The sequence below is a fragment of the Bos javanicus genome, chromosome 22 (genome assembly GCF_032452875.1).
Source record: "Bos javanicus breed banteng chromosome 22, ARS-OSU_banteng_1.0, whole genome shotgun sequence".
In the NCBI taxonomy this organism is placed as follows: Eukaryota; Metazoa; Chordata; class Mammalia; order Artiodactyla; family Bovidae; genus Bos; species Bos javanicus.
The window spans coordinates 28,754,023-28,778,831 of NC_083889.1; the positions used below are offsets into that span (position 1 = coordinate 28,754,023).

At 41.4% G+C, this 24,809-nt stretch overlaps 1 protein-coding gene across 1 annotated transcript in view; it reads right to left on the reverse strand.

The window, feature by feature from the left end:
• Positions 1-1,266: 1,266 nt before the first annotated feature.
• Positions 1,267-24,809, reverse strand: part of GXYLT2 (glucoside xylosyltransferase 2) — an 85,492-nt gene continuing 61,949 nt past the window's right edge. The window contains exons 4-7 of the mRNA XM_061396399.1: positions 24,137-24,388; positions 22,916-23,039; positions 11,309-11,481; positions 1,267-6,485 (exon numbers count right to left, since the gene is read on the reverse strand). Coding sequence (XP_061252383.1) covers positions 6,303-6,485; positions 11,309-11,481; positions 22,916-23,039; positions 24,137-24,388 — 732 coding nt within the window. The 3' untranslated portion in view covers positions 1,267-6,302. The remainder of the gene's footprint in view (positions 6,486-11,308; positions 11,482-22,915; positions 23,040-24,136; positions 24,389-24,809) is intronic.

Genomic DNA, 24,809 nt, shown 5'->3' on the forward strand with positions numbered 1-24,809 from the left:
GAATCAAACCCAGGTCTCCTGCACTGCAGGCGAAGTCAGAGATATTTAAGCTTTTCCACCCATGTTCCTCTAAAAAGACAAGAAAGGCAGAACTTCAGCACGTGGACCCTCTGGTGAGTAAACATCTAATCCCATGGCAGATTAATACAGAAAAATGCCATTTTTTTCAATCTGATATTCTTTAAATATCCATCCGCCACTTGTTTACTGGAGGCAAGGGAGCCACAATGAATTTTGGGAATTTTGAAATTTTGTGTTTGTTCCTCACAACAATCCATGAGGAACCACTGGCCCTGTTCTAGGGCGTGGGAAGTTTGAAGCACTAAGACAGTCAAAAAGTTTGCCTAGGAACTTCCCTGGCTGCCCAGTGGTTAGGACTCTGTGCTTTAAATGCAGCGGGCGCGGGTTCAATCCCTGGCTGAGGAACTGGGATCCCGGATGCTGCGTGGCTTGGACAAAACAAAGTTGTCTAGGTCACAAACAGTCAGAAAATGACTGAACTAGGATTTAAACTCAATGCTGTCTAAATATAGAGCCTGACTCTCATATCTAACATAATTATTTGATGTGGGGTCCCAGTTATTCCAGAAAACCTTATCATATCCAGATACCTTAGCATTTTTAAATGTTTTAAAATATGAGGAGGAAATTCACGAAATGAACAAAATACCTTCTGACTTTTAAGAGTCTAAGGATTAGAGGAAAAAAAATACTTTATACAGACTCGAAACTCTTGGTATGTTATTTTTTCATTATGTTTCTAGCTAATAAGTCAGATTCAGTTTTTGCAAAATAAAATGTAAGAACATGAGAACTATTTTCACATTTTCTGATTTTTCTTCATTGTATATCAAACACCAAGCACCTTTAAAATCCAAATAACATAACTTCCAGTGTGGTATTTTATAAACAAAGAAGATTTTTAATGATTTTTTTTAAAAAAGGCAAACTACACGCTAAACCAAATTTGTTTAATAGCTGAAAGGACTTAAGTATTACTATTTAATATTATCTTACAAAAGAAAAGAAACACACTTCCAAAATAACACCAAAAGACAAGACTTTTTTAAAAAAAGTTTTTAATTAAAAAAAGTAAAACAGGAAATGGCATTTAAAAATGACAAGATAGGAAGTCATGTATCAGTCCTTTTAATTTGCTGTAATAATTCCTTTTCTATTGGAGTGTTCTTTATTATGCTCATTTTGTCCCAAAGAAAAATCACTAAAAATAAGTTTTCCAACATAAAAAATGCATTCAGGTTCTCCTTGGGAGCAATAAACAACGGGTGCACTTTTCAGTGACAACACAAACATGTAAAAGTGATGAAGCAGAAATGGCATCAGATTCTTACACGTCCGTGCATATGATGATACAAACACAAGTGCCTATATCTTGAAGACTCAAGAGAATATTTCCAGTTTTGACTTGTGAAAATTTCTGCAGTTGCCAGAGAAATCGCATTAGCTTTATTGGGTTGGACAAAAAGTTTGTTCAACTGTTTTTTGGTTTTTTTTTTGGGGGGGGGGCGGTTAACCCAATAAATGCCAGCGCAGCAACTGTGAAATGATTTCAGCTCAGGTGTCACTATCATTGATTCTTCAATTCGCAGAGTGCAACAAATGCTGGGTCTTTCTTTAAAAAACATGTGAGGTGCGTGTGTGTACATATTGTGCAATTTTTTTTAAAAAGTTTTTGTAAAATTGTCACGGTAAAGATTTGATTTTAGGATTAGAACTTAGTTCTGTCCGTACAGGGATTCCCCAAGTGCTGTGGCTCTGCATCTTGGTCCCACTGAGAAGCTAACATCGAAGACAGGAAGGGAAAAGCAAAAATGAAAAAGAGGAAGATGAAAAAGCAGGAGAGAAATGGAAAGACATAAAAGCGATTGCTTCCCATACTAATAAACGAAGATATCACGATTTATACTCTTATGACATTAAACATAATTCTGAATTCAATCATGAAATCATGTTCATGTTGGTTTATCCAACACATGAGATTCATCTTTTTTGTATAAGTATTAAGCAGTATTATATCTAATCCTAAGTTTGTATGTATGTTGTACCATCTTCAGGGTGAGTTGGAATGATTACTCCATTATTAGATCACTATTCTGTGACTGTGAATAAGGTTTTGTATGGCTTGCTTGTTTTATAAACACCATAACTGCAATGAAATAAATACAAACCTCTACAAGTCCATATAAATATCCATGTCGACAACAAATTCAGGAAAAGTCACAACCATTTGGAGTGGAAGCACTGAATACGGAATAGACATTTCAAATAAATAGTTAAGCTTGGAGCAATATATCCTAAATACTAAATTGTTGTTTTGGAAGTTGAAAGAAAACTTAGATTTTCTAGCCAATTTTTCAAATATTGGAATTTCTAATGTAAGTCACAATTCCAGAGATTTATATTGGGAAAAGAAAAACTCAGCAAGAAAAATATGGTCGGAATTTCTAGTGATTTGCTATTGAAAGTCTCAATATCCATGCACACAAAAATATTACATTTTGCTATTAAAAAGTGTTCTTGCATTCTCCAATGGTACTCTGCAGTCATGCATTAAGCAGAATTTTAAAGGAAACCAGGAAAGGACAGGTCAAGATAGGAGGGTAGAAAGAACCCAGTCTCAAGCTCATCCCACAGATGAGCAATGTGCCAGATGGGACAGTGCCACTTTTTGGCAGACTTCAGACCACAAGTTTCAGGAGTTCGCTGTATTAAAATCTGTGGTTATCATATTTCAAAGGCGTTAATGCAGTAGTTTTATGGAAATTATCAAAAGTAGAGAAAATACTGCCACACGGATAACATGCTAACTATAGAAAATAATTAGCACTTTTAGGCAGGGGGGTTGGAAGATCAGTTTTTCTAAATTCTCCACCAAACTCATCTAACATTTTTCAGAATACAGCAAAGGAATTTCAAAGCAGAAAACCACACTAAATTCTAAGGATTCATGGTCTCATAATGCATCATTCTAGAATGTTCTAGAGTCTTATCACTGATCTTTGCTGGAAACCCTATTGTGTATCTTTAGACTAGAACCAATAATTGAAAGTTGTGGGTAAACCTGGCTCATGCAGGAAAATGCATCGCTGTATTTCAGGTCTTTACAAGCAGATGTTTTTGTGGGGCTTGCCAAGAGAGGAAAGAAACTACTTCAGGTTTATGCTGCTGCTGCTGCTGCTGCTAAGTCACTTCAGTCGTGTCCGACTCTGTGCGACCCCAGAGACGGCAGCCCACCAGGCTCCACCGTCCCTGGGATTCTCCAGGCAAGAACACTGGACTATAAGCCACCAACAAATCTGAATAGCATCGGTGGGGGTTAGAGGCCATATTGAACAAGCAGGAAGAAAACTTGAATGGAAGTCAGGGAATCATCCCACATCCTGGCTCTTTGACCAAAACTCCATTTGTGGGTACACAGGATACATTTTCCCCATCCAAAAACAATCCAGAAATTCTCCCACAGGCTTTAGAAATCAAATAATGAATGATGTCACCTTTAGTGGTAAAATGAGGAAACATAAAATACAACAGCAAAGATAAGAGTTTCACATCATAATGGTAATTTCCCTTAACATAAATAACAAACCACAGGCCATCCAACTTGTCAAAAGGAAAGTATGGGTTATTACTCAACCATTTTAGATTTAAATTTGTTACTACTGTACACTGCTACAGTAGTGTTGATGATCCTAATGTTGATTGATCCTGATACATTCTTTGGTAGTGCTGAGGTTTTTGTATTTTTTTTTTTTTCATGGTAAGACTTTTTCTGCTGTTATAGAACCCATCATTCAGTTGTGTCCAACTCTTTGTGACCCCATGGACCGTAGCCTACCAGGCTTCTCCATCCATGGGATTTTCCAGGCAAGTGTACTGGAGTGGGTTGTCATTTCCTTCTCCAGGGGATCTTCCCAACCCAGGGATCAAACCCGGGTCTCCCGCATTGTAGGCAGACGCTTTACCATCTGAGCCACCAAGGAAGCCCTATGATATCCTACTGCCTTCCAATATATAGGATATCTATCATATTTGCATTACCAAAACAAAACATTTTCCTTTTAAACCTTCAGATAGCTGTCTGTGATGAAAAATAAAAATTTTTGTTCCTCAAAATTTCTCTGTAAAACAGGATGTATCTTATACATATCTATGCATCTTATAGAACAGTAATGACATTGGATATGTTTCCTTGTATTACAATTTCCTTATTTGCCCAGTGGAGATGATGCAGGTCCCTACCAAGTTCATTAGGCTGTTGCAAACATCAAGGAGATCAATTATGCACATGTTTGGAGAGATAATAAAGCATTATGCAAAATGCCCTTATGCTAATAGCAGCCACTAGGGATTAAGTTAGATCCCTTTGGGTAAAGAATATAGAACTTCCTGTACTGTAGCTAGGTGATAAGACCTGCCTGGTTCCTTGGCTCACAGCTAGATAACCCTAGAGAAGGAAAAAAAAAAAAAAACAACTGAGATCTTTCTAAGGCTGGCAGGAAGACGAATTTTCTTGCCAGTGGAATCCATTGAACTGTTTATTTGTACACATTATATACCAACTTGGCCTTTAATTTCCACCTATTGCCCAAGAGTTTAAAGAGACACAGCCACACCTACCAAAGTAGAGATAAAATGCTTTTGTTTGGCTCAGACAGTAAAGCGTCTGTCTATGATGCAGGAGACCCAGGTTTGATCCCTGGGTCGGGAAGATCCCCTGGAGAAGGAAATGGCAATCCACTCCAGTACTATTGCCTGGGAAATCCCATGGACAGAGGAGCCTGGTAGGCTACAGTCCCTGGGGTCGCAAAGAGTCAGACACAACTGAGCGACTTCACGTTCACTTTCACTTTCAAACACAAAATCACATCTCTGCTAAACAGACTGCTTAGGTTTAACATCACTACTGAATTTCTCCTTTCAGAGGCTGAATAGACATGTCTTATGACTGGGGAAAAGATGCTTGGATAGGATCACTGACTCAATGGACAGGAGTTTGAGCAAACTCCAGGAGATAGTGAAGGGCAGGGAAGCCTGGCATGCTGCAGTCCTTGGGGTCTCAAAGAGTTGAACACAACTTGGCGACTAAACAAAAACAAACAATTTTTCTTAAAAAAAAAACAACAAAAAAACAAAACCCAGATAGGCTTCACCCTTTATCACTGCCCAATTAGCTAAAATTGAATGCTCCTCCCATATTATTTTTTAAGTAGAAAAGGATAGCTTTATTACTTTGCCAGGCAAAGGGGGACATAGCTGGCTCCTGCCTGAAAACTAAGTGCCTCAACCTTAAAGAATTGATGAGGGGTTGACCTGGGTTCGATCCCTGGGTTGGGAAGATCCTCTGGAGAAGGAAATGGCAACCCACTCCAATACTCTTGCCTGGAAAATCCCATGGACAGAGAAGCATGGTGGGCTATAGTCCATGGGGTCGCAAAGAGTGGACTGAGCGGCTTCACTTTCACTTTCTTTATAACAATGGTTCAATGGTGGGATCTCTGACAAACCTAGGGTGTGTGCACAGCTTGTACTCCCTTAATCTCATCTCAAGCGGTCTCCTAATCTTGATGAGCTTCTCTGTCCCAGACACATTTTAAATAAAGCACTGTAAACATAATCATTTTGTCTAAATTTTTAGTCTCCTACATAATAAATCTCAGCATAGGGTTCAAGTTTTACTTAGACTACCTGTTTTAGATACGTTATATGATGGAAAAGACAAGCAGCAAATAAATACAGAAGTAGGGGGAAAAAGGCTAGATGAGACTACACTAAAAAATCTTTTCCCTAGTTGATAGGATTATGGCTAATCTCATCTTGATTTTGGTCCACTGACCTATAGACCCTCTAAAATTTTTTAAAGTTTGTTTGCTTTATAATAAGCATGTATTACTTTTATAACAAGGAGTGGGGGGGAACCAATTGCATAGAAAGAGTCTCAAGAAAATTGGATAAAATACACCACAACAGATGTCACTGCCATTGTCTCTTGACACTCGGGAACTGGAGGGCTCACGAGAGTTCCTTTTCACAGCTAGCTCAACCTGCTTCAACAATGTTAAGTGAGCAATAATACCACTAAAAAAAAACAACAGAGAGATAAATAGCATATTAGGAAAAACCTAAAGCATATTTCCTTTTAGGGGCAACTAATTTAGCAATATTTAACAAGGCTTTTAAAACTCAATTGTCATAGAGCACCATGAAATATTCACATAAAAGAGATCCAGGCAGCTTGAAGATGAATGTTTCCTTGTTCATGAGATGCCTAATTGACTTGTGACTCAGTGCATCTGGTTGGGGCCAACATGGATGATGACGTGTTTCTCATAGGCCCTTTTCATTGTTTTCTCAATTTGCTTCAGAAAAACTTGTGGAATTCGTCCACATAAAGTGTGCACAGTCTCCAAAAACTTCAGCTGAAGAGGGTAATACATGGATTGAAAGAGATTGTCTTGAAAGGGAAACTGAAAGATGAGTGGGAAAAAAAAAGGAAAAGTTTATTTTAGTTACTCAAATGCCATTTAAAAAGGAAATAACTTACTGGGAAATGACACAGGGAATTACTGGAAACACGCAGTCACAGTTGGTATGTTTTTAGATACAGTGGAAAGGACCTCCCAGGACCAAAGTTCAAACCCCGATTCAATCCTGTGCAACCCCAGGCCATCATTTACCCTTTTAGGAGCTCAGTGTCTTTACTTTTTTTTTTTTTTTTAAAGATGATTTATTTGTGTTCTAAAAGCTCTTAAAATTTAAGAGTCAAATATTGGGTTGACAAAAAGTTCGTTTGGGCTTTTTCCATACCATCTTATGGAAAAGCCCAAAGGAACCTTCTGACCATCCCAATGTATTTCCCAGAACAGGATATTCGATATACCATGCTCTTGCTGAGTAGATCAAGATTTGAGTATAAACAACAAGATCTTAACTGTACAGCACAGGGAATTATATTCAATATTCTGTGACAAAACATAATGGAAAAGAATAAGAAAAAAAAACACGTATGTATAACTGAATTACTTTGCTGTACAGAAGAACACAACATTGTAATCAACTATATTTCAATAAAATTGAAAAAAAATTCAAGTATATACTTGAAATCTACTACAATAAAACACTGAATTCTTCATATTTCTTTGCCTTTATAGCAATCTTAATAAAGGAACTATAGTGATCTCATGAAGTCGAGTTTAACAACTACTAGTGAAATGTATCATCAGTGAACTGAATATTTGTTGTTGGTTTTATCTCACTTCATACTTTAAAAAGATTATCCTGCTTTCCTATGGAATATGTCTGTATTCTCCCAAACAAATCTTTCAGACTACCTAATCATGAGCATGAGTCAAAGTTTTATTACAATCTCAGCAAAAGGGAAAAGGCCTCCCATTAGGTCAAGTCAAAGATTCACTGTTGGCAAGGACATTTTAAACAAAAATACTAGAGAAAGAAAAAAAAAAAGGAAAACAAGAATGATGAAAAGTCAGAATACTATTGCCTGACAGCAGAGTGGGTGGGTGTGTAGTTTCCCAAAACAAATTTTAATCCATTAAAGTTTATCAGAAATATTGCTTAACCGAGTTTATCAGAAATGTGATTTTCTTCCCAAAAGGAGGTTAAGGTTCTGTCCGAGACTATGTTTGGAACACTTTTTCTTTCACAAAACAATTTAGACCACTGAGAGACTTCTTCTGCAGTTTCCCAGATGGCTCAGCGGTAAAGAATCTACCTGCAGATGCAGGCAATGCCAGAGACGCAGAAGCCGGTTTGATCTCTGGGTCGGGAATCCCCTGGAATAGGAAATGGCATCCCACTCCAGTATTCTTGCTGGGACAATCCCATGGACAGAGGAGCCTGTCGGGCTACAGTCCATGGAATCACAAAGAGTCAGATACATTTAGCATGAACGAAAACTTTCCACTACTGTCTCCCCCAGTGATAGGAAAAGAGGTCGAAACAATGGATTCATCTCTGATTCCTCTCTTTCCCCATATCCTTCATCTAGTCCATCAGCAAGTGCTGTCAACTCTGTCTCCGCAACGTATGTGGAATCCGGCCCCTTCCTCCCATCCTCCTAATACCGCACAAGTACCTGCTGGCCCCCTCTCTCGCCTGGATGGTTGTAATCAGCCTCATAAGGAGCCTTTGAGTCTTCACTGTTGCAGCCCTTCCACCAGTTACCAAGCAGGTATTTTTAAAGCATAAATCAGAGCACATCATTTTCTTGCAGGGGCTTCCCACTGCAATTAGAATAAGATTCAAACTCCTCTCTTTCCCCAGATGTTCCAATGAGATCTGGAACTCTCTATGCTCATCTCCTGCTCATTCCCCTTTTCTGGTCATTCTGGTTACTGCAGCCTCTTCCCACAAACTCATTCCTGCCTCAGGGACTTTTCCGCATTATTTCTTCTACTTGGCAGGATCTCTCCCTAGATTTCCCCAGGGCTGCCCCCAGGGATCAAGGCTCAGGCTGGGCAGAGGCATCCCTGAGGACCTGAGCTTGTGAATCCTCCTCTCCATCCAGGATAGCCATTACCCTGCTCTGGTCACCTTTTAATCTCTCACTGTCTGAAAGGACTTTTATTATTTCTTGGTTTATACGAATATTGTCTGGCTTCATCCACCCAGAACATATGCTTCATGAGAAGCAGGTTTTATCGTTTTTGGTCTTGTTGATTTCTGAGTTTCCTAGAACGTAGACTGTTCCTACATTAAACAGGCTCTTCACAGATGATTGTTGAAAAAGTCACTGGCAGGATGTCTGCTTGGTACCTAACTTTCCTTGGGTCATAGTGCGAGCAGATCATACTTCCCCTTCACAGAAACATACACCCAGGGTTAGGGTATGTGAACATGAGTTGAGGGGAGAAAAGGGGAGGGGATGGGATGGTATAGGAGGAGGGAAAGAAAGAGAAGGGAAGGAAAGAAGGAAGAGGGAGGAGAGGGGGATATTTTCAGAGAAGAAGAAAGAAAGGAAAAAACGTAGAGTGAGAGGTAAGAAAAAAAAAGTGTGACCCTGTTATCATGCAAACAACTTCTACTAACTGTTGAACACAACTCTACATCAGGCACTGTACTGAAAAGTGTAAACACCATCATTATGTTGAATTCTAACAACACCTTTTAGAAAATATTATCTCCATTTCACAGATGAGGAAACTGAGGCCCAGTAAGGCAAGAAGAGGCTTCCCTGGTGGCTGAGTGGTAAAGAATCTGCCTGCCAATACAGGAGATGTGGGTTTGATCCTTGGTCCAGGAAAACTCCCCTGGAGAAGGAAACGGCAACCCACTCAAGTACTCTTGCCTGGAGAATCCCATAGAGTCTAGAGTACTATAGTCCATGGGGTCGGAAAGAGTTGGACATGACTTACATACTGAACAATAACAGCAAAAGGCAAGAACAGAGAGCTAGTAACTAAGCAGCAGAAAGTGATAATATTGGGATCTGAACCCAGGTCTACTGATGCCCTGACCGGATTGCACTATAGTACACAGTGGTGGAGTGAAGAAATATGATGAAGTCTGTCCATCTTTACTCGAGTTTCAGGATGGAGTTAGTGACAGTCCTGATTGAAATGAATGAGAATTGAAGAATTGTCTTTTTAGGCCCAACTGAGGAAACTCAGTTAGTGTATTAGCCAGGCTCCTTTATGAAACATTTATTTGGCCTATTTTCTGATCCACCCAGAAAACAAACAAGACAGATTGTAATTCTAGAAGCACAGTTGCTCAATCCCAGACCAGGGCTGACAGATCACAGAACAACCGAAGGCGTGGTTCTGATGTCCACGTCTGCGGCAGCTTTCTTTAACTTCCATGTGTACTCCTGAATGGGTTTGCATCTGGAGTCAGTGTCTGAATACCGAAATGTGATATCACTAAGTACAGAACACATTTTCTATATAATTAAATCAGCAGGAACCTGGGGAAGAAAGAATATTAGCTGATAGGTATGTGAAATATTTTCCCTCCATAGAAGACAATTCTGGGGATTCTAGAATTGGAATTCTCTGGGATTCTCTTTGCATGCATGCGTGTTAAGTGGCTTTAGTTGCGTCCGACTCTTTGTGACCCTATGGACTGTAGCCCACCAGGCTCCTCTGTCCATGGAATTCTCCAGACAAAAATACTGGAGTGGGTTGCCAGGCCCTCCTCCAGGGGATCTTCCCGACCCAGGGATTGAATCAGTGGTCTCTTATGTCTTGCTTATTGGCAGCTTTGCAAAATGCCTATTTTCATACATGCAAAAATGTATGAAATATTACTATATTGCAGGGCTCACTCCCACTTCACCCCTACCAAGCCCGTTCATGAATTATGAGGGTTCTTGGAAACCCAAGAAAAAAACCCTCTAATAAAATCTATAGGCTATATGTCAGGGATTGGCAATTTTTTGCTGTAAAGGGCTAGACAATAAATGTTTCAGATTCTGTGGGTCATACAGTCTATCACAGTGACTCATTTCTGCTTCTGCAGCATAAAAGTGGCCACAGACAATACATACATGAATGGTTGTCACTATGCTCTGACACGACTCTATTTATGAATGAAGAAATTTGAATTTCACAAAACTTTCTTATGTCACAAACTATTCTTCTGTTCATTTTTTCCCAACTCTTTAAGAACCATTCTTACCCCACATGTCTTACAAAAACAGACCAGATTTGGCCCAATAATTGGCCCAAGTTGGATGACCCCTATAGTCCTGTTTTTTGGAATGAAAGTTTCAAAAGAGAAATCTCTGAAAGTAGCTGTTGCTGGTTTTCCCCCAGCAACTTCAAGGTGAAAGGCAATGTGGAAAGCTGCATTTCCAAAGTATGTGAGTTATAGCAGGCAGGACTTGACTGTTACTTCGGTTTGGCTCCTTGCCTAACTGACCACCTTGATACCTGTTCATTCAACAGGCTGGAGCTGGCAACCAGGCAACATGCTTAGCTTGAGTTGAATAATATAATTTTATTTTTATTGTATTAATATTATGTTTACCCTAACCTATGATCCTTTATTATGGCCAATGGCACAGGGTTTCTCTTTCTGATAGGACATTTCCACCTTCAGCAAACTTATTTCAGGGGAAAAAATGAGTGACTTACTTGGAAATAGTAAGTCAAGAGTGAGTAAGGTACAGTATCAGGTAGCAAGAGGCGTAATGTGACTGACGTTGGGGAAAACTGGTGTAATTCAGTGCTTCTGAGGAATTATTTGACCTTCAAAGTGATGGGTGACCAAAGTGCATGCACTGCATCACACTGATAAGCCTGCTGAACGGGGACGGGAACACACTTACGTCTCGGATTGCCTCATAGAGTGCTTTGAAAGTTGGCTGCTTCTCGTCATGGTAGACACCTCGATTCCCATGCAGGACAGACACACCTTCCCGCTCCGCCTCTCTGCAATTGCTTCCATACATGCAGTGATCAGGACGGTAGTTCCACTGGCAGGGGAACACGTAGAGACACTCTGGAGGTGACAAGAGAAAGACACAATCAGTGCCAGTGATGAAACCAACATTTCCATAAACTGCACACCACACAGGATTTCAAAGCACGAGAGTGAGTGGTAACTCGTAGCCCAGGCTTTGCCATGTTTGTTAACAGTCTGAGTTCAGGAATTGAAGGGTCATGCATTAGTGATGTTGGGGGCCTTACCCCAAAGAGGAGGGTAATACAGCGTCTTGGACAAGAAGGCAAACAATGGCAGCAGACAGCCTGGGAGAGAAACCCAACTCTGTAGATCAAAAACAGTGCAGCCCAGGTCCAGTGACTTAATCACCTGTGTTTCAGTTTCCTCATCCACAAGATGGATGTAATAGGATTGCCCTATTATTGATGATTCAGTTTTTTAAAAGCTCGTGTAAAATGCCAAGCATTCATCTGTGGCCTATGGTGTTAGCAGTTACAATCAACTCTTTGAAAAGGTTTTGTGAAATGGACCAACCCGAAAAATTAGAGTCAAGAGTGAAGCAAAGGTTCCTCTTCAGATTAAAAGGCAAGCAACCAATAGAAACAAAATGAAGGGAAACAAACAAACAAAACACTACAATAGCAAAACAAAAAACAACCCATCCAACGAAAAAGCAAACCAAGAAGAGTTCTCCAACCCTCCCCAAAAATGAAGTCCCATGTCCCGGTGACTATGTACACTGTGGGTGAGCACGTCATGTCCGTTGTGTACTTGTGTGTCTGCATCTCTAAGTCACAGGTTCTTAGCCAGGGGTGATGCTACTCCAGTCTCTCAGGGCCATCTGGCAGTGTCTGGAGGGAGACACTGGTCATCACAGGGTGAGGCTGCTATTGGTGTCTAGTGCGTTGACACTACGGATGCTCTAAACATCCTCAATGAACAACACAGCCCCCACCACAGTAGCAGTACCAAGGTCAAGAAACTCAGCTCTGATCCTGGTGGACTCAGTAAATTTCCTCTTGGTGACTAGGATTATAAAATTAGCAAAAAGTTCATAACCCTCAAGCTTCCTGGCTCCTCCTTCCTGTGCCTTTAAGGGCTGGGCCTAGAGGAGGATGAATCAAAGTTCTCTGCAAACATGCGTCACTCATCATGAGAAAGACCTTGTGTGAGAACACAGGAGGCTTGGAACAAATCAATTACCCATGTCAGAAAAGCATTATAAAGATGTGTTGTTGGTTAGGTTGATGGTATTTCCTTCTTATGGAAAGGACTGCTGCTTAGAGGTTATTTACAGAAAGCTTCAACATGGAAAGCAAAGAATGACCCATCACTATACATCCCCCCTGGCAGACGGCGTGTAGTATTTCCACCTCAGAATTTACAGGCCACTGTGGAATTCCCTGGCAGTCCAGTGTTTAGTACTTGGAACTTGCACTGCCAAGGGTGCAGGTTTAATCCTTGGTCCGGGAACTAAGATCCTACAAGCTGCATGGGGCAGCCAAAAAACAAAACAAAATGAAAAACTTACAGACCACTTTGACACCGAAGCACCTTCTAATCCCTAACTGTTCACAAAACACTGTGAGATTTTCCTTTTCTTGGGAGAACTCCATCCCACCATGATGCTTCTCTTACTTGCATTCACCTCCATGCTTGCACGGATGTAATCCACACCTGGGGGAGAGTGGTGCTCATCCTGAAATCATACTATCAGGATGTGAATCCCAATTCCTTTATTAGCTGTGTGACTTCCCTGTACTTGAGTGCAGAGGTTGGATGTGAGGATGGTGGGAGTGAAAATATCTAAATGTACTTTTGTGCTTCTGAACTGCAGCCTGACGCCAGCACAACAGCTGCCCCTTATAACCCAAAGAGTCATTTCACTCCTTTCTGATACCTCCCTAGTCTTTTGGATTTGCAGCCCCTGCTTAAGCACCTGCCAATAATCTCTGCTGAATGAACTGCCCTAGACCCTATCTCTGATTTGGTAAACACATGGGTTGATGGAATCAACACATATTTATTGAATGCTTGCTATGTGTACAGGTCCTGCCTTCATGGAGTTTAAGGTTGGTGATGAATGTTTTTGCCTCCTCCTAAGTAGTGAAAGGATTCTACTACTCCTACACACTCACACACACACACACACACACTCACACACACTCACACAACCCCCCAAACAAACAAACAAAAATCCCCAAATTTTTCCTCTCTTTGCAGCCTTAGAAGACCAAGCCCATTTAGGGCATTGTTCAAAGGCAAAACACAAACTCCCGGAGGCTAAACAATATGTTACTAAATAACCAATGAATCACTGAGGAAATTAGGAGGAAATTAAAAAATACCAAGAGACAAATGACAATGAAAACACAACAATCCAAAACCTATGGGACACAGCAAAAGCAGTTCTAAGAGGTAAGTTTATAGTAATACAATCTTACCTCAACAAACAATAAAAGTCTCAAATAAATGACCTAATCTTAACACCTAAAGCAACTAGAGAAAGAACAAACAAAGCCCAAACTTAGTAGAAGGAAAGGAATCATAAAGATCAGAGCAGAAATAAATGAAGTGGAGATGAAGAAAACAATAGCAAAGACCAACAAGACTAAAAGTTGGTTCTCTGAAGATAAAAACAAAACTGATAAACCATAAGCCAGATTCATCAAGAAAAAAAGGGAGAGGATTCAAATCAATAAAATTAGAAATTAAAAAGGAGACGTTGCAATGAACACCACAGAAATACAAAGGATCATAAGCAACTACTATGAGCAACTGTATGTCAATAAAATGGACAACCTAGAAGAAACGGAGAAATTCTCAGAAAGGTACAACCTTCTAGGACTGAACCAGAAAGAAATAGGAAATATGAACAGACCAATCCCAAGTAGTGAAATGCAAACTGTGATTAACAATCTTCCAACAAAGTCCAGGACTAGATGGCTTCAGAGGCGAATTCTATTAAACATTTAGTGAAGAATTAAAATCTACCCTTCTGAAACTTCCAAAAGGATTTGAGGTGAGACAGATTCATACATTCAGTAGGTTCAAAATGGACTTCTACCATCTTCTAGCTCTAAAACCTTGGGTGATTTGCTGAAAAGCTTGACTTCAGTTGAGGAGCACTTGTTTAGTTGCTAAGTCGTGTCTGACTCTTTTGCAACCCCAGGGACTGTATCCCTCCAAACTCCTCGGTCCGTGGGATTTCCCAGACCAGAAAACTAGAGTGGGTTGCCACATCCTTCTGCAGGGGATCTTCCCCACCCAGGGACTGAACCCTCGTCTCCTGCATTGACAGGCGGATTCTTTGCCACTGAGCCACCAGGGAAGCCCTTATCATGTGTCACTCACAACCTAACAGCAGAGAGGCTGAGAGCAAGTTCTGGAGTCAATCTGTTAAGACTGAACACCAGCACTCTGCCATGAGTTGCATGAACTCAAGCAAATTACACAATTTTTTCTGGGCCTCAGCTTCATCATCTGTGAAAGGGGGAAGAATTGTACATATCACTTGTAGGATTTGAGGGCGTATTAAATGAGTTCATGTCTAGAAGTACTTGGAACAGTGCTCAGCACATAGGAGGCACACCAGTCATGTGAGCTGCAGTCATTACTATTAACACTGTTATTGCTATAACAAGTACTACCTCATTAGGCTGCTAGAAGGATAAAACAAGATAACTTACACGGAAGGAGCCTAGCATAGTTCCTGACACATAGTACGTGGTTGGTAAATGTTTTTCAGCAATTGCCTCTAGACCCACAGGTGGCCAGGCTTTTGTAACCTTTTAGGAGTTGCAGACCTCTCTGGGAATCTCATGAAGGCTTTAGATTCTGCCTTTGGAAAAATAAACGAAGAATATTTGCTTACAAGTTTAGGGTTGTGTAGATCTCCTAAAGACCAGCTAAGAATCCCAGCTATTGAAAGCCACATGTGAAATTTGGCCCCAGACAGAATTCAATTAACCTGTTTACCTTCCCTTCAGAATGTTCCAGGGAAAGAAACGCAAAACACATTGAGAACAGAATTGAAACATGGATTTGTTCACCACAATGCAAGGCACTGGTGTCAGTGGGTGATAAGGCGCTACCTCTGTCCTTGGAGAATTTATTCTCTTGTAAGGGAGATAGTATAGAAATGAACACGTTTTATCAGAGTTCATAGAAAGGAAGGCATTTCAGTAAAGCTTTATTTAAACTCAGACATATAGTAAGGATAGGATTCTGACAGAAATAGAAGCCTGGAAGAGCTTTTAAGGAGGAGAAAATAGCCTGATGATGGTGAAGAGTTGGGACATCAGAGTGTGTTTTAGAAAAGATAAGGCATTTAATTTTTCAGAGCAACTCGATTTCTGCAAAAGGGTAAGCTAATGGTAGGAACGTTGTCATATAAATAGACTTCTTTGACCTAAGATAGTCAAGAAATATAAATCTATGTATTAGGTTGCAAGTAACCAACTGTAATTCTAACTTGTGAGGCAAAATAATTTTTTTCCTTTGGAAAGAGAGGAGATAGCTCATAAAAAAAAAAAAAAAAATTGGGTTTCCCTGGTGTCTCAGATGGTAAAGGATCCACTTGCAATGCAGGAGACCTGGGTTCGATCCCTAGGTTGGGAAGATCCCCTGGAGGAGGGTGTGGCAACCCACTCCAGTATTCTTGCCTGGAGAATCACCACGGACAGAGGAGCCTGATGGGCTACAGTCCACGGGGTTGCAAAGGGCAGACACGATTGAGCAGCTAAGCACACACAGCGCAGCTCATCAAATCAGAGAGAAAGCTGGACCAGGGCAGTAAGTGGGGCACCTCCCAGGATCCAAGACTAATGAATGTCAGCTTCTCAGCACTGCTGTCAGGATGAACCAGCCTTGCCTACTTTCTGCTCTTGGAGTCCCAGACTCAGGTTCCCAGGAGATGGTCTGATGGTTTAGTGCAAGTCAGGGCCGGGCAGGGCTCTAAGACTGCATGGGATGGGGAAAGAGTTCCCTGAGAAATTCCCCTGAGACAACTGGGTGCTGTTAGTAAAAGAAAGGGCAATCAAGTGTGCACAGGCAAAAATAACAGATGTGCGGCCTGGGTGGGAGGGGAGTTTGGGGGAGTATGGCTGAGTCCTTTAGCTGTTCATCTGAAACAATCACAACATTGTTAATCAGCTATGCATACGAAGTCACTTCAGTCATGTCCGACTCTTTTGGGACTCTATGGACTGTAGACCACTGGGGTCCTCTGTCCGTGGGATTCTCCAGGCAAGAGTACTGCAGTGGGCTGCCATGACCTCCTCCAGGGGATGTTTCCGACCCATGGATCAAACCAGTGTTTCTTATGTCTCCTGCATTGGCAGGTGGATTCTTTACCATTAGCATCACCTGAGAAGCCCATAATGAGCTATATTCCAATATAAAATAAAAAGTTAAAAAAAAAAAACCAGATTTGCTTTTTTATTCACAGATACATTTGATGTGGGTTACACTGTGAAACCTCCAAGTAGTTAATGTGTGAAGGAGGAGGAGAAGGGGTACACCGGCATCCTGGGGTGGGTTGAAGATGGTAAACTTCTAAGATCAGCTGATGAACATGTGATACGGATTACTCATGGTAATTTGGCACATAATCAATAACTATCCCGAAATGAATCTAGTTTAAGCAAGATTATCACAGCTGTCAAAACCTAATGTTTAAAAAATGACAGCACCATGAAATGTGCAAGTTATTTTTTTTTTCCACTGTTGAGGAAATAATTGGAGAAGGCAGTGACACCCCACTCCAGTACTCTTGCCTGGAAAAGCCCATGGATGGAGAAGCCTGGTAGGCTGCAGTCCATGGGGGAGCTATGAGTCGGACACGACTAAGCGAATTCACTTTCAATTTTCACTTTCATGCATTGGAGAAGGAAATGGCAACCCACTCCAGTGTTCTTGCCTGGAGAATCCCAGGGACGGCAGAGCCTGGTGGGCTGCTGTCTATGGGGTTGCACAGAGTCGGACACGGCTGAAGCGACTTAGCAGCAGCAGCAGCAGAGGAAATAATACAGTGAATGGTTTTTAAATTCCAAATCCCCAGTGCTTTAAACTGCTGCAATTTATTAAAAAAAAATTTCCAGCCAATCTCTCTGGGTCTTTGCTATTTTTCCTCTCCATTATATATAGATAAAGCAGGTCATTAATTGATTATTTATGAGATTAAAACACCTTAGTGATCCCTTAAGGAGTCTACATTTATTTCCACAGCCTTCTAACTATTTGTAAAGGACTATGTGAATTGATCACTCCTTAAATTTCTGATCATTTCCTACTCTTGGAGTCTCTAAGATGATTGAAAAGTTTGATCATTTTTAACTTCCTGGTGAAATAAGCTTGCTACTTACTATATTCTATCAACAGATCGGAGGCTGTTTGCACTCCTCAGAGCAATTTGTTGTTTTGTTTTTTAATGTCTTATTCTGAAACTAAGCTTTCCCAGCCTCCTCTTCTTCCTTCTTCCAAAATGCACATTGTTCGAGAAAAGGGCAATTCGTTCCTCCATGAAGTCACCTTTGATCACACAATCTGAAGAAGCAACCCTTTCTCCCCAGCCCTGACAGTAGCTCACTCAACCCCACACTTGTTTCCTTCACAGTACTGATCACAGTTGGTGATTCTGAATGACTCGTTTCTATTCTGTGCAAGTCAATCTCTCCCAATAAAAGGTTGCTGCTGCTGCTAAGTCGCTTCAGTCGTGTCCAACTCTGTGCAACCCCATAGACGGCAGCCCACCAGGCTCCCCCGTCCCTGGGATTCTCCAGGCAAGAATACTGGAGTGGGTTGCCATTTCCTTCTCCAATGCATTAAAGTGAAAAGTCAAAGTGAAGTCGCTCAGTCGTGTCTGACTCTTAGCGACCCCATGGACTGCAGCCCACCAGGCTCCTCTGTCCATGGGATTTTCCAGGCAAGGGTACTGGAGTGGGGTGCCATTGCCTTCTCCAATAAAAGGTAGGTTTCATAAAAGGAGGAACTCTGTGCCCTCTGTTTGCTGCCATACGCCCACTGCCTAGCCCTGGTGCTGGCACCCAGTAGGTACTCAAAAGATAGCTGCTGAATGGGATAACAAAAGCTTATACCTTCCTCTAGCCTCTGTATCTCTCCCCTTTCTCTGCTTTCTTCCTCTCCTTTCTCTTCCCACCATCCCTTCCTCTCACATTCCTGACTGTGCTCTTTCTCTTTGATTTCCTTCCCTCTTTCACTTCAGTCTATTAATCCCATTCCTCCAACCAGTCAATACACCTCTGAAGACCAACTCCATTTGGTCTTTGAAGCACCATTTAAGGTGCTAAGACTCGCACTGCAATCACTTGATGAAGACAAAGTAGACACAACGCTCTCTCACAAGGACCCAACAATCTTCATTCTTGCACTTCAGATCAGAGTTCATGAACTTCCCAGACAATGATCTGTTATCAGTTTCCAGGACAGGCCTAAAACCAAATAATTGGGCCTGTCCACTCCAAAACACACGCATAACTGCCAGCTGTTGGGTGTTTTTGGTGGGTGAGTAAATAGTGTGGCTGTCCACCAGGTGCAAAACCCCAGTGACCCAGACAGGATGAGAGAACAAGGCCTGACTGGGCCTCTGAAGAAGCCTGTTCCATGTGACTGGGTGTCTTGCTCCCTGTGGCCCCAGAAAATCCTCCTGACTCCTTTGTATCAGATTCAACTCATGGACGATCTACGTACATACTCCCCTTGTGTTTCAGCTCCTCTCTCTCTTCCAGGACAGAACCCTACCACTTCTACTGTGGTGGGATGTCCTGCCTTGTCATCTGTACTTAGCTGATTTCATTTCCTCTCCTGCCCACACGCACTGTTCTAGAAACTGTTTCTGAAGAAGGGACAGATCCAGTTTGAGATGGTCATGTTTGTCATGACCATAGTCATGTTTGAGAGAGGAGAAAGGCACGTGATCTTGTTCCTCTGGCCCCTCATGACCGGAACAAGGGCAGTCTCCTCATCCAAAAAAATAAAACTGGTTTAGAGCTGGCTGAGAATCAGTTGATAGGCTGGACCAGAACAATCTCCCTCTCTGTCTTTCTCTCCTTCAAGTATCTAAGACATAAAAAAAAAAAAAAGAAAAAAACAAAACCTATTATCACTGGTATGGACTTGTAAGGTTCTGTTGACCTGATGTTGGGCCATGTACAAGCAAAGAATATTGCTGGAGAGATGGAATGGAATCAGATGAGCAGAAGCAATAAGACAGATATCCCGAGGCCTCTGAGGGATGAAGAAATCAGCTTTGGTCCTGAGCAGCTGCCCAGAGATGGTTCTCATGAAGTATGGTATGATTTGACCCATGTGTTCATGGGACTGGCACCTGGACCCCTACTTAGTTGGTCTGAGTAGAATTTTATTCCCTGAAACCTAAGTATATTTGAATCTAAGCACATCTTTCTAAATAGGGTTCTCTGTGAGCTCTTGTCAAATTTACCCTTTCTACAGAACTCTGCTCTTGACTCAAATTCACCTATAAAGATGTAAGTTCAGTCTTCCATTTCTTGATGAAACTGCCTCAGCTCACTGCCAGGAAAAGTCCCATGGGATGAGTTACCTGTGTATCTCCCATGGGCTTCAGCTGTCGCCTCGTGAGTCAGTTCAGTACTCAGCATGACAATTACACACCCACAGGCATTTACTATCTAACTATAGCAAGAGTTTCAAAACATTTTTAAGCTAATGACTTGTAGACCTGTTTTAGTGATATGATTGGCTACAGGAAGCTATAAGAATGAAAATATTCTAGATATGGGCTCAGGTTTTGTGTGTATTGCTTCACCCATAGCAACCCAGAGAATCATAACAATAAGCATGTTTATTTCCTGAGTCATGGCCAATTTTCTCTTCCTCTCTCCTTTCCGGGATAAAGGTAACACCTTTTTTTTTTCTCTTCAAATACTGTTTGTTCTGGTTTATAGAAAGTGCTTCCAATCAATATAAACAAAGAAAAACCTTTAATATGATGGATATCACTGGATTTCAGGTCAAACAGCTCATGTTTGATAAAGGATCTGAATAAAGCATGAAAGATCAAAGGCAAGCCATACAAAAGAACGCTCAAAGAGACACCTAATACTTATTGACCTAAAGTTAGGAAACTCAGTTATTTACTTGCTACTGCTCAGACTCAGGATTCAGAACAACTTCCTAATTATTTTATAAAATCCTGTACTCAATGGATCTAAGATGGGCAGTGGGGCACCATTAAATTCAGCTGGTTTTCAGATTAATTAAAGACAAGGGTCTTGGTCTAATGGCAGAGCTGCTTGTGACCACCTTTGAGGATTATTTACTCACTGATCATATCCTCAAATACTCTGCAACAGGCTAAGAAGATATCTGGGGAGGCAACTGCGCAGATCTTTTGAATTCCTCAGTTTGGGAATATGGACAGATAGGCTATGGAAGAGAGTTTAAGCCACACAACAGAGAGGGAAAATGCAATAAAGCAGTGGTCCCCAACCTTTTTGGCACCAGAGACCAGTTTTGTGGAAGACAATTCTTCCATGGACCAGGCTTGCGGGGGTGTGGTTTTGGGATGATTCAGGCACATTACACTTATTGTGCACTTTATTTCCATTATTATTACATCAGCTCCACCTGAGAACATCAGGCATTAGATCCTAGAGACTGGGGACCCCTGAAATACAGGACAAAATAATGCAGGAGAGAGACACATTTGGGGAAAACTGCACAGCTCTTTAGACACCCCCCCTCAACTAGGGGACCTTCCCCTCCCCCTAAAGGCATGGGGCTGGAGTTGGAAAGGCCTGGGCTTGTACCCCTGCTCTGGCATTCATTAGCTTACACCACAAATTATTTAACTCTCTTTCATTTGGTACCTTTGTCTGTAAAATGGGGGTTCTATCATAGTTCCTATGAAAATCAAATAAGAAAATGCTCAGAACAACACCTGACACGCAGTAAATAATCAACATCAGTCGTTATTCCTTAGCTTCAGGCTCCTGGCCAACATGCTGCCAACATCTGCTTCCTCCCCCCCAGGAATTTGGAAGTGGAATGAAGTTAGTCTTTCCTTGTGGCTGGACCTGGAGTGTGAAACTGTGGTACTGTGCTATGAGCACAGAATGAGAACCTTCGAAGAGAGGAATGCACAGCCTCAGTGGGAGAAGAGAAGTCCTGCCTGGGCTGCTCAGCCTTTTCCCTTGCCTGTTTCAGGTCTTCCTGCTCTAGGTTTCTACAGAACACCAGTTTGCTTATTAAAAAAAGTATCTTTTGTGTTTAGACTAACTCCAGGGGCCTTTTATTTGTAGCCAAGAGTCCTACTCACTATAACTAGACCTAGAAAAAAAAAGATGGAATCTGCTTAAGAAGAAAAAGGAGGAGGGGCTGACTTTAAAGTCCCTGTTGCCATCAGAGTGAAATGGATTAAAACACACCACAAACCAACAGCCAACACACCCCCTTCATCACAAGAGTTACTGTCGGGAATCTTTCCCAGAAATGAAGTCCATTATGTATCAACCTGCTTTTTCTCTTTTCCAGGATTTGCTCCTTTTTGATTCAAAGACATATGAGATTAGGCTTTATTTCAGAATTTTATAAAAAACCAAATACAGGTACATACAGAGACAGAAGTCTTAGAAAACAGGAGCCTCTATTTCAGGATTTTTTTTTTGTTTTTTGGTCACATCGCATGGCTTATGGGACCTTAGTTTCCGAATGGGGATCAAACCCTGGTTCAGGGTGGTGAAAGCCCAAGTCTTAACCACTGGACCACCAGGAAATTCTCTATTTCAAGATTTTTAAAGACCAAGGAGAGTCCTAAGTAGGTTATGGTGAGAAGTGATTTTTTTTCCCCAGAGATCTTTCTCAAAGAGAAAACATGGTTTCGATTTCAATCACATTAAGTAAGAGTGTAGTAAAGATGAAAGAAAAGAAGGAAATGTTCAGCTTTAGGCGTCAATATAAAAACACAGACCAGAAACTTACATCCCCCTTCCTTCCCCAAGTCCACCAAATCACTGACTTGAAAAATTTCTTTGCTCCAGGTGGAAAGAAAGAGGGATATGTATTCTTGGTCCCTCTTCTACATTGTTTTAACCCTGAACAAGTCCCTTCACTGTCAGGATCCCAAGAATCAAGTCTCTTCAATCTAGCAATTGTTCAGGCTATGGAGGGCCTTGCGCTTAGATTATAATGTTTTCATTTAGGTCTGTGCCACTCACTTATTTTGCCTGTACTTCTTCAAAGCATGGCATGGAAAAACCCAAAAGATATTTTTGAAAAATGGAGCCCAGTGTTGGAGGTTTCAACATTTGACCTTTTGTGCTGGCAGCGAGAGGACGGCCCACGTGAGACCCCAAGGGCGGATGAAAAGGCCCCCTTTGCAGGGGACACAGGCACAATTCAGGCTCCGCCAACACAGCCCAGGCTGGAATGTGTTCTGTGGGGTGAGGTGGGCGAACTCCTCCATGAGCCACGTTCTCAAAAGAGAACCTACCTGGGTTGAAGTAAAAAATAATATTTAATAAGTCCTGGTCTCCCCACGTGATGGCATTCTTGTACTTCTGGTAGAGAGGGTACAACATGTCCTCCCAAGCCAAGCCTGTTGAAATCATGCTGTTCTGGAAAAGACAAAACCATCACAGTGGCTACGGTATGGCAAATACATCTGATCTGCTGAGTATCGGTGTACAGGGACGAGTTCTGCCCTGTACTCTCTGCCCCCCAGAGTGAAAATGACATCAACAGAGGAAGCGTCCTGCTGGCCTCAAGGCATAGGACAAAGCAGAATTAGGACTGGAGACTGCAGGCGTACACACGGATGGCAGATGGACCCGGAACTAGAAGCAGGCCTATGGCTTCTCAGAAAAGCAGGCCCCGGATCAAACCCTTCTTTGTTACACCGAATTCTTGCCTCTGAAGTGAAGGAACAAAATACAGATACCATAATTAAGGTATCTTAAGGAAAAATACCTTTTCCTTATCTCACAACAATTATTTATTTTTAAGACAAAAGCAACGTATTCACACTAAATATTCAGACAGCACACAAAGATGTAAAAAGTAAAGATATTTTTCCTTCTGCTTCCTACAATTCCCATTCCCACTTTGTCTAGATGGAGCCACAATTAATGGCCAGTTTCTTAGGTATTCTTCTGGAAATTTCTAAGGCATAAAAGGAATCACACCCTATGGTACCATGTTTTGTTGCATTTAAATTTTTTCACTTAATGTTTTTTTAGAAATCTTGCTTATCTTACTTATAGATTTGACCTAATCCTTTTTAGTAGGAGGATAATTCTTTTTGACTTGTTCTCTATTGATGTTCACTTAGGTTCTTCCAGTTCTTTGCCAAGATAAAAGCTGAGGCCTTCTTCATTTATCTCTGTATATTTGTGTAAATTTATCCCTAGGGTAATTCCAAGAAGTTCTCCAAAGTTTTGGAAGGCTGAGATACACACAGGGTTTAAAGATGGAATTCAGAAATGCAACATAATGTTCCCGAATAGTAACTCTGTTGAAGAGCTTTAAATTCCATAATTACCTGGGATTTTCCTAAACCAACAAATATTCTGTAACTTTCCAAATGCCTTTCTCTTCCCTGGCTTTTTCTACAAGCCATTTACTTCTAAAGTCAATACACTGACACTCCAGGAACATCACGCTGAAAAGACAAAGCCTTGATGTTTAAAAAAGGAAATATAAACTACTTTCTTACCTTGAACTGGGCACTTCTTATCCGAGTTAAATTCATTAGCATGACTCCTGAGTTAACCCCCGTGGAGCCATAGAAAGGATGCCGGGCAAAGCGGCTGTACCAGCCAATCTTGGGGATTTCATGCTCAGGGGCCATGGCTGCAAGCTGCGTGGAATTAAACTGCCTCAGAAGCTTCCAGATGTCATCAACAGGTCTCAGAAAGAGAACATCGGTGTCCACGTAGAGAAGGGAGTCCACGTCCCTTAAAATTACCTTTGTATGTATTGGGTGAGGAGGGAAAACATGACAAGTCAGAAACAAAGGAAGTGGCCCGAGAGGTCAACATTGACACTGATTTCATTGATGAACGCTAATCCTACAAAGGGTATCACTCTTAGCTCCCATTCCTTTCTTCTCCTTGGACTTCAGGGAGAAGTGTCAATCAAAGCGTAGACGCTCAAAGAAAGATCAATCTTGAACTGGATTGGTGCAGTTCCAGGACCCTTAACTATATTTGGTAAGGGTTAAACTTCCCAGGGAGTGAAAATATCAGCAAATGACTACTTTCTTCTTCTTCTTCCATCCTCCAGTAAGGCCATCTGTCTTTCTCTTTTAGTTTTTTCTTGGAAAATCTAGGGCAGGCATTAGAACACTTGAAGCTGGACAACTAGGCTAGTTCATGCCAGGCTTTAGG